Source organism: Sapajus apella, unplaced genomic scaffold (genome assembly GCF_009761245.1).
Source record: "Sapajus apella isolate SASKATOON/1434 unplaced genomic scaffold, GSC_monkey_1.0 scaffold62, whole genome shotgun sequence".
NCBI classification, from domain to species: Eukaryota; Metazoa; Chordata; class Mammalia; order Primates; family Cebidae; genus Sapajus; species Sapajus apella.
Window position 1 is genome coordinate 8,421,604 of NW_022437002.1, and position 10,435 is coordinate 8,432,038.

Genomic DNA, 10,435 nt, shown 5'->3' on the forward strand with positions numbered 1-10,435 from the left:
TTGCAGTGAGCCGAGATCACGCCACTGCATTCCAGAGTGAGACTCTGTCTCAAAAATTTATTTTAAGGACAGAGTCTCACTATATTGCCCAGGATGGTCTTGAACTCCTAGGCTCAAGTAATCCTCCTGCCTCAATATCCCAAGTAGTTTAGACTACAGGCACTCACCACTATGCCCAGCTCTGGAGTTGAGATTCAAAGAGAAAGGTGAAGCTGGGCACAGTGGCTCATACTTGTAATCCCAGCACTTTAGGAGGCCTGGGCAGGTGGATCGCTTGAGCCCAGGATTTCAAGACCAGCCTGGACAACATAGGAAGAGCCTGTCTCTACAAAAAATACGAAAAATTGGCCAGGCGTGGTGCCATGCCCCTGTAGTCCCAGTTAATCAAGAGGCTGAGGTGGAAGATCACTTGAGCCCAGGAGGTCGAGGCTGCAGTGAGCCATGACTGTGCCACTGTACTCCAGCCTGGACGACAAAGTGAGACCCTGTTTCAAAAAAAAAAAGAAAAAAGAGAAACAGGTCTGGCACCAGAGCCTGGGCTTGTTTAACCATATCATACCATCCTTCCCATATTATGTGGTTAAATAATGGGAAGAAACAAAGCCCTGTCCAAGAGAGATACGTTCAAAATTCAGAAGCTCAGATTTTTTTTTTTTTTTTGAGACAGGGTCTCACTCTGACATCTACTCTGAATCTTGGATTCATCACGGCTCATTGCAGCCGTCCTCCCATCTCAGCCTCCCAAGTAACTGGGACTATAGGCGCATGCCACCATGGCTGGCTAATTTTTGTTTTTGTAGAGATGGGGTTTTACCATGTTACCCAGGCTACAGAAATGTGTTTTTATTTTATTTTTATTATTTGTTTGTTTGTTTTTTGAGACAGGGTCTCAGCCCAGGCTGGGGCACAGTAGCATGATCTTGGCTCACTGCAGCCTTGACCTCCTGGGCTCAAGTGATCCTCCCACCTCGGCCTCCCAAATAGCTGGGAGTACAGACATGCACCACCATGCCCACTTAATTTTGTATTTTTGGTAGAGATGGGGTTTGTCATGTTGCCCAGGCTGACCTCAGACTCCCAGGTTCAAGTGATCCATCTACCTTGGCCTCCCAAAGTGCTAGGATTATAGTCGTGAGCCACTGTGTCTGGTCAGAAAATGTGTTTTTAAAAGTTTGAGTGTAGAATTGCCTGGCTATGTGGTCGTGGCAGGAGGAGAGGGGGCCAGTTGGGAAGCATAGCCCACAAGAGTATGAGGGCCTGAGCCAGGATGGTGGCAACAGAGATGGAGAGGAAGGAGTGCCAGGGCATGGTGGCTCATACCTGTAATCCTAGCACTTTGAGAGGCTGAGGGAAGAGGATCACTTGAGCCCAAGAGTTAGGGACCAGCCTGGGAAACACAGTAAGACACTGTCTCAAAAAAAAGGAAAAGAAGGTATGGATATTCACAAGGCCAAATCTATAGGTCTTTTTTATGTTGAGATGGAGTCTCGCTCTGTCACCCATGCTGGAGTGCAGCAGTGTGATCCTGGCTCACTGCAACCTCCACCTCCTGGGTTCAAGCAATTCTCTTGCCTCAGCCTCCCAAGTAGCTGGGACTGCAAGCACCCACCACCACACCCAGCTCATTTTTATTTTTTTAGAGACAGCGTTTCACCATCTTGGCCAGGCTGGTCTTGAATTCCTGCCCTCAGGTGATGCACCCTCCTTGGCCTCCCAAACTGCTAGGATTACAGGTGTGAGCCACCTTGCCTGGCCATTTTTGTATGTTAGTAGAGATGGGGTTTCACCACATTAGCCAGGCTCGTCTTGAACTCCTGATCTCAGGTGATCCACTCACCTCAGCCTCCCAAAGTGCTGGGATTACAGGCATGAGCCACCACACCTGGCCAACTCTATGGGTCTTAGAAGCAATTGGATGAAGATCAGGAAAGGGGAATCAAAGGTGACATTCCGGTTCTGGGCCAAGTGCGTGGGAGAATGGTGGTGGTGCCCTCAAAAGAAACGAGAAAGTCAGGGCAGCACCTGAACTGTGGAGATTAGTTTAGCTACAGACATCAAGTTGTAGGCACTGGTGGGCATCCTGGTGGGAAGTTTTAGCAGCAAGGTGGTGGAGATGTGGGTCTGGAAGGCAGGGGTGGGGCCAGGGTAGACTAGAGGTTAGACTCAGGAGGCACAGGCAGGGAGGTTGGTAGACAACAGGGCGAGGAAGGAGACCCCTAATTAGCAGGAAGTGGGTAGAGACAGGAGGAAGGTTTGGAGACAGGTGGAGAGAGAGGAAGGAGTAAAAGGCATTGAGATGGGAGAGGGAAGGGAAGGGAGGGCCAGGATGGTACGGAACCATGAAAGACCTGGAAAGGTGAGAGTTCCATGGAGTAGGGGCAGCCTCCTGACAGTGTGAGATACTGGAGCGGTCAAGGAGAATAAAGCTCAAGAAACAGTTTTGCAGTTGAGATCAGGCTGGTGACTTGAAAGCACATTTCCTCTGGAGAAGTAACACAATAAACCACATTTCAAAGAAACTCACAAGGTAATCAGAAAAGAATGGCAACATCACTGTCTTCCTTGGTCCATTTAAAAACTGCTGAGATTTATTATCAATATCTTTATCATTAGGGAGGCAAACCCTGAGGACATCACTAACTGGTCAAAATCTCTGTGCTTGTCTGCCCTGATGACTGCCAGGGTTGTTTTTTTGGTACAGCAGCTCCTGGGTGTTCCCGGGGCTGCCCATGGACTTACTCGGATGTGCAGATCTTGGAAGAAGATGAGGAGCGTCTGCCGGATCAGCTGGAACTCCCCTGCAGAAAGACCACCATATATCTGCCAAAGGCAAGCAGAAAGTAGAACTTCACTTTCAAAGAGGGATGAGTAATACGCACAGGTGGGGCGGGTGGGTGCTCAGGGATAGGCGCCAGATAGGCAAGGAGAGGACTGGGCTGCTGGGCAGGAGGAGCAGCAGGGGGACCAGCAGTGCTCCCTCACTAGGGTGACAAAGCTTGTTACCCACACCTGAGCAGGGGTATGCTTCCTCTCTCCCATTTTCCACAGACCTGGAGAGGCTGTTCCCCAAGATTTAGCAGAACATCCACCACCAACTCCCTTTCAGAGAAGTGAGGAGAAAATGGGTATGCTCTGTATGATTGCTTTTTCAACTGTGAAGGCAACAGTTAAGAGGGTGTAAGATGATGATCCCTATTACATTACCAAAATGGACACAGATAGATTTTCAGAACATTCTGAGACAGTGGCAGGCTTTGCCATTCCTCATCCTGTTCTTTGTGTCATAGAATCTTCCTGTTCTTAACAGAGGGATGAAAAAAAGGGCTGGGGCTGAGGGGCAAGAAACTGATGGCACTCTTACTTCTATCAGCTGCCGGAAAGTCTCGTCCACTTGCTGCAGGATGGTTGGGGAGTCTCGGATGAATCCCTTGATGGTATCTAAATGATTGAAAGTGACCAGCAGCACATCCTTGGGTCGGGGACACAGCAATACTTGATATTTGAAAGCCATAGTCATCAGGTCATAGAGCTGCTAACCCCACACACAAGCAAAAGAAATGGGATAAAAATCACGTTTGAGAATCTCCAAACAGTGATTCAGTCAAGGATTTACTGAAAACCAACTCTGGGCTTGCCATGCAGCTTGGGTAACCATATCACTTATCACCCAAACCAAGACACTTCTGAGAGTCAAAGCAGGTGCTATTAATAATTAAGCCAGGGCTGGGCATGGTGGCTCATTCCTGTAATCCCAGAACTTTGGGAGGCTAAGGGGGGTGATCATGAGGTCAGGAGTTCAAGACCAGCTTGGCCAAGATGGTGAAACCCCATCTCTACTAAAACTACAAAACTTAGCTGGATGAGGTGGCAGGCACCTGCAATCCCAGCTACTTGGGAGGCTGAGGCAAGAAAACTGCTTGAACTCGGGCAGCAGAGTTTGCAGTAAACTGAGATCGCACCACTGCACTCCAGCCTGGGTGACAGTGTGTGACTCCGTCTCAAAAAAAAAAAATAATAATAAGAATTAAGCCAGGACAACAGGAGTAAGCCAGCACATTCCTGTGCAAACCAGGATTTCCGGTCACCTGATGTGTATTGCTAATGGGGTACATATGAAATAATATCAGTAGCAGTGGAGTCCCAAACTGAGCACTGGAACTGGAGAAAGAAAATGCAAATTCAAGAACCCCTTTCCTCCTAACTTATTGTATGACCTTGACCAAGTTTCTTAACTTTGGGCCTGAGTTTTCTCATCTGTAAAAAAATACTCTCCAATTTCCCAATGTTGCAGAGGTGCCGAGAGGAATATATGAGGCAATATGTGTGCAAGTGGCAAGTATAGAGTTCTATAGCTGTGTAAGAATCACTTCAAGTGATGAACTGTGTGGATGTCAACAAGCCCTCTCCACATAGGTGTGTATGACCATCCATGAAAGATCAGAAGGGAGGAACTGGTGGGGACCAATGTGGTGAAGACAGGCTTCGTGGCACACGTGGCCTTACATAGCCCTTGAGGCGGCTGCAGGGTTTCAACCAGCTGAGGGCGGAGGAAAGGCATTCCAGTTGAGGGAAACGTACATGTGAGGGCCTGGAGGTAGCAATGAGTGTGTTATTTTTCTGGGAGAAAGAGGAGAATGGCCTGAGGACGGTTTGTGTTGAGGATGGCAGGTAATAAAGTTGGGTAAGTATGGCAAATAAAGATGACAACAATAGAAACTGGGACCACAAGAATGGGGAGGGAAGGAGGGAGGGGTCAAGGACTGAAAAAAGAACTACTGGGTACTATGCTGATTACCTGACTGATGGGCTCAGTTGCACCCCTGACCTCAGCATCACACAATATACCCATGTAACAAACCTGTGCATGGACCTCCTGTATATATACTAAAAGCTGAATTATTAAAAACAGAATAAAGGTTTTAGAGAGAGAGGCAAAACAATTTTGACTAGATGTGGTAGAAGTTAGGGGTTAGTTTTCCGAGCTGACATGATCACAGTGGTGCCTGAATGAGGTCTGGCAACCATGAGATGTGAGGGAAGGGAGAGATGGGTTAGGGAGAATAGCACCTGGCTTCTAAAAGGATTACAATAATTATCTACTGATGGCAGGAATGAAAGAAATGCTGTTGGAGTAATCCAGACTTAAGGACTGGAAAAAAGATAGTGGGAATGGAGAGTCAGAGAAAGGATCATCCCATATTTAGAAGGAAAAGCTGTCAGTAGGCGGTGACTGCCTTGATTTGGGGGATGATGATCAGGGTAGTCCAGAAGGACTGCAGCCTTTTCAGCCTAGTGCTGATGGGGAGGAATTATGCTATTATTAGTATTAGTATTATTATTATTTTGAGATGAGTCTCACTCTGTTTCCCAGGCTGCAGTACAATGGCATGATCTCGGCTTACTGCAACTTCTGTTTCTGGGGTTCAAGTGATTCTCCTGCCTCAGCGTCCTGAGTAATTGGGACTACAGGCATGAGCCACCACACCCAGCTAATTTTTGTATTTTTAGTGGAGATGGGGTTTCATGTTGGCCAGGATGGTCTCGATCACTTGACCTTGGGATCTGCCTGCCTCAGCCTCCTAAAGTGCTGGGATTACAGGCGTGAGCCACTGCGCCTGGTCGGAATGATGCTATTGATGGAGGAAAGAACATCTGGGGGATGTGGGAGCGGAGGAGCAAGGAGAGAAGATGGACAGTTAACTTACGGACATGTCTGGAGCAGGACTGAAACTATAAACAACTACCATTTGAGTGTCGTGCCAAGCACATGTATATATATTATCTCATTTGATCTCATTTATTTTTCACAAGAACTCTATGAGTTAGGTATTAGCCCAGTTTAAAAATGAGGAAGCTTGCCTAATTTCACATTGCTGGTAAATGCAGAATGATATTTGACCTCAAGACTAGAGGACTAGCAGGCCCGTGCCGGGATCCCCCTACTTTTTTTTAAAAAAAAAAAAAAAAAAAAGAAGGTGGCATACAACCAGAACAGCCGGCCAGGCGTGGTGGCTCATGCCTGTAATCCCAGCACTTTGGGGGGCTGAGGCGGGTAGATCACTAAGTCAGGAGTTTGAGACCAGCCTGGCCAACATGGTGAAACTCCATCTCTACTAAAAATACAAAAATTAGCAAGGTGTGGTGGTGCATGCCTGTAATCCCAGCTACTAGGGAGGCTGAGGCAGGAGAATCACTTGAGCCCGGGAGGTGGATGTTGCAGTGAGCTGAGTTAGTGCCACTGCACTCCAGCCTGGGTGACAGAGCAAGACTCTCTCTCAAAAAAATAAAATAAAATAACCCCCCCCCTCCAGAAAACAGGAATAGCCTGGTGTGTGTGCATGGGGGTGGGGAAAGTACAATACTGGAGATACAGATTTGAGACTCTCTGCCATCATTTTCAAACATTAAGTGCTCGTATATAGGACACCATGCTAGAAATAAAGGATAAAAACAGGTATAAGATGAAGGAATGACAGTTCAGAGTATTTCAGTAAATCGGGTCTCACAGCTAGTAACTGGTAGAGCTACAGCTTGAACTCACTTTTTTTTATTTTAAGTTCTGTGTCCTTCCACTATGGAAATTTAAACTTCCTTTTCTTTTCTTTCTTTCTTTCTGACATGGGGATCTCACTCTGTTACCCAGGCTGGAGTACAGAGGCGTGAACACAGCTCACTGAAGCCTCAGCCTCCCCTGCTCAAGCTGTCTTCCTGTCACCTCTTGAGTAGCTGGGACTGCAGCTGTGTGCCACTGTGCCCAGTGAGTTCTTTAAATTTTTAGTAGAGATGAGGTCTCACTATAGTTTTGTAAAATATGTTAAAAAATATTAGAGATGGGTTTTTGCTATGTTGCCCGGGCTGGTCTTGAACTCCTGGGCTCAAGTGATCCTTCCACCTGGGGCTCCCAAAGAGCTGGGATTACAGGTGTGAGCTACTGTGCTCAGTCTCTAAACTTTTTTAAAGGCAGAGAGAGAATAGCAAGCAGAACTGAAAAGATAATTAATATTTATTGAACAGCTACATGCCAGGCCTAGGTATGTTTCTCACTTAATCCTCCCAATAATTGATGAAGTAGCATTTATTATCCCCATTTTACAGATGAGAAAATGGAGGCTCAGAGAAGTAAAGTAACTTCCCAAAGGTAAGTGGCAAGAGGTAAGAGGGCACAGTTAAAGGCAGTCTGTCTCCCTGAGTCTTCTAAGTACTAGTAATAAGTAAGTGCTAATTCTGCAAATCTAACTCCCACCATCAGTCATCATGATTTTAAAATTTTTTCTTTCTATTTTTTTAGAGACAGGGTCTTGCTATATTGCCAAGGCTGGTCTTGAGCTCCTGGGCTCAAATGATTCTCCTGCCTTGGCCTCCCAAAGTGTGGGGATTACTGGCATAAGCCACTGCACCCAGCCTTTTAAAATTTTTTTTGTAGAGATTGGATCTTGCTGTGTTGCCCACGCTGGTCTTAAATTCCTGATCTCAATCCCAAAGCGCTGTAATTAGAGCCACAAGATGCTGTGCCTGGTAGTCCTCATTCATGTAATAGAGGAAGCTATAAAGGAATTCTTATTATATTTTAAATTAACTAAAAACCAAATTTTAAAGATTTTATTATTTTCCCCCTAACATCCTATTTCTGTTCCAAAATCCCAGCCAGGGATTTTTTTTTTGGAACACCACATTATATTCCGTTGTCATGTGTCCTTGGGCTCCTCTTGGCTGTGACAGTTTCTCTGACTTTCCTTGATTTTGGTGACCTCGACAGTTTTGAGTACTGGTCAGGTATTTTGTAAGCACGACTGCCTGACAGTATTTGTGTGATGTTTTTCTTACGGTTAGACTGGGGTTCTGAGTTTCGGGGAGGAAGACCACAGAAGTGAAGCACCATTTGCATCACATCATGTCAGGGTACATACTGGCAACATGACTCATCACTGTTGATGTTGACCTTGACCATCTGGTTGGGGTAGTTTATCAAGTTTCTCTACTGTAAAGCTAACTATTTCTTCCCTCCTTCCCATTCCATACTCTTTGAAGTGCAGCCCCCACCTAAGTAGTGGGGAGTTACACTCTCCCTCCCTCAGGGCAGAGTATATGCATAAATCATTTAGAATTCTTCCAAACAGACTTATCTGTCCCTTGCCATTTATATAGAATTATTATTATTATTAGTCAGAGGTAGATATATTCTTGAAGGAATTATTAAAGAATCAGAGCATTCCAATAATTTGTTTCCCAAAGAAATAGATATGTTCACATTATGAGTAAAGACTGTTTTTTAACTTGCTCTAAAAAATATTTGGTTTCTGCATTGTAGAGCTGATATTTGTGAGGAATGAGGCAGAATTAAAGTTTCAGGGTTGAGTGTTTTTTTTAAAAAACTTTTTATTTATTTATTTTTGAGACAAAGTCCTACTCTGTCACCCAGGCTGGAGTGCAGTGGCGTGATCTCGTCTCATTGCAACCTCTGCCTCCTGGGTTCAAGTGATTCTTGTGCCTCAGCCTCCCGAGTAGCTGAGATTACAGGCGCCCACCACCATGCCCAGCTAAGTTTTGTATTTTTAGTAGAAATGGGGTTTCACCATGTTGGCCAGGCTGGTCTCAAACTGCTGACCTCAAGTGATCTGCCTGCCTCAGGCCTCCCAAAGTGCTGGGATTACAGGTGTGAGCTACCATGCCCAGCCAGGGTTGAGTGCTTTTATTGTGTTAAGGGATGTGTTCCTGGGGTTCATAAATACGGGCATAAAAGCCAGCACTCTTGTCTAGATGCAGTGGCTCACACCTGTAATCCTAGCACTTTGGGAGACTGAGGCAGGAGGATCACTTGAGCCCAGGAGTTCAAGACCAGTCTTGGCAACAAAGTGAGACCCTGTCTCTAAAAAAATTAAAAAATTAGCCAGTGTGGTGGCATGTGCCGGTAGTCCCAGCTACTTGGGAGTCTGAGGCAGGAGAACTGCTTGAGCCTGGTAGATCAAGGCTACAGTAAGCGATGAGTACACCACTGCACTCCAGCCTGTATAACAGAGTGAGACTCTGTCTCAAAAACAAATAAAACCCAGCACTCTCTTTGGGCAGGTGGAATGACATAAACAACACAGAGGTGGTTGTGGATGACTTCTGAGGTCTTTCCCAACTCCAAAATTCAACAACTACTAGTATTTACACATGCTTATTTCTTGCATGGAACCACTGCATACATCATCTTCTGTGAGCCCAGGCAATGGGCAACCACAAAAGCTACAAAAAATGCAACCAAAATGACAAAGGCAGCTGTCTGCTCACCTTATCCATGCTGGCCTGGTTCAGTTTCATAATGGAGGCATGGGCCAGGCGCTCATAGATAGTCCTCAGGGCCTTCTTGGAGTAGAGCTCTTGGGGTTTGAATAATTCCTCCATAAACTTTCTATTGAACATGGTTGAGATGATGTCATTCAGAACTGCAGAGACAAGAGAGAATACAGCTGAGCAAGGTACTGAAGCAAGCCTATCCCGAAATGCTCTTTGTGTATGGGTACAGGGGCCAAGCGTGTATAGTACAGAATTGGATGTTGTGTGGCTGGTGAGATCAGCTCCCTGTGGGCACCACACAGGTGTCCTGGTAGAAAGCAGGGCTCTGAGAGTGCTTTATGATGCCATATGATGCCATTTCGGAGCAGACATAAATGACAACAAGGCACCAATGTGTTGTGGTTCGGAGATTATAAACTACTTAAATAAATATTATCTCACTTGATGGTAAGGGGAATATATCTTCTTTATTTAAAAAAGATTACTGGCTGGGTGTACAGGCTCATGCCTATAGTCCCAGCGTTTTGGGAGGCCAAGGCTGGAGGATCACTTGAGGCCAGGAGTTTGAGATCTGCCTGGGCAACATAGTTAGCCCGTCTCTATAAAAAATTGAAGGCAATTTGCTGGGTGTGGTGGCGGGCCTGGAGGCTGAGGCAGGAGGATCACTTGAGCCCAGGAATTCAATGCTGCAGTGAGCTCTGATTGTGCCACTGCACTCCAGCCTAGGCAACAGGAGATCCTGAAAAGAAAAGAAAGAAAGAAAGAAAGAAAATTCCTATAATTTTTAAAAGCAAATCTAAACATTTTTAATTAAAATTAAATATTATAAAAATGGGAACAACAATGACTCTTAATCACATCTCATGAAAATAGACAAGTCTATCCACTGGTTAGAGATTAAAACACTTGTAATGTCTGCACAAGACATGTACTTTTTTTGTTGTTGTTTTTCTTTTCTTTTTTTTTTTTTTTGAGACGGAGTTTCGCTCGTTACCCAGGCTGGAGTGCAATGGCGCGATCTCGGCTCACCGCAACCTCCGCCTCCTGGGTTCAGGCAATTCTCCTGCCTCAGCCTCCTGAGTAGCTGGGATACAGGCACGCGCCACCACGCCCAGCTAATTTTTTGTAGTATTTAGTAGAGACGGGGTTTCACCAT

General features: G+C 45.7%; 1 protein-coding gene across 4 annotated transcripts in view; it reads right to left on the reverse strand.

Moving 5' to 3' along the window:
- OSCP1 (organic solute carrier partner 1) overlaps positions 1-10,435 on the reverse strand; it is a 32,649-nt gene that overhangs the window by 10,594 nt on the left and 11,620 nt on the right. For 2 of the 4 annotated variants that reach the window (XM_032246964.1, XM_032246966.1), the window contains 3 exons: positions 9,274-9,428; positions 3,362-3,532; positions 2,740-2,820 (listed from right to left, as the gene is read on the reverse strand). In XM_032246964.1, the coding sequence (XP_032102855.1) occupies positions 2,740-2,820; positions 3,362-3,532; positions 9,274-9,428 (407 nt within the window). The remainder of the gene's footprint in view (positions 1-2,739; positions 2,821-3,361; positions 3,533-9,273; positions 9,429-10,435) is intronic. The other 2 variants (XM_032246967.1, XM_032246965.1) reach the window with 1 other exon arrangement.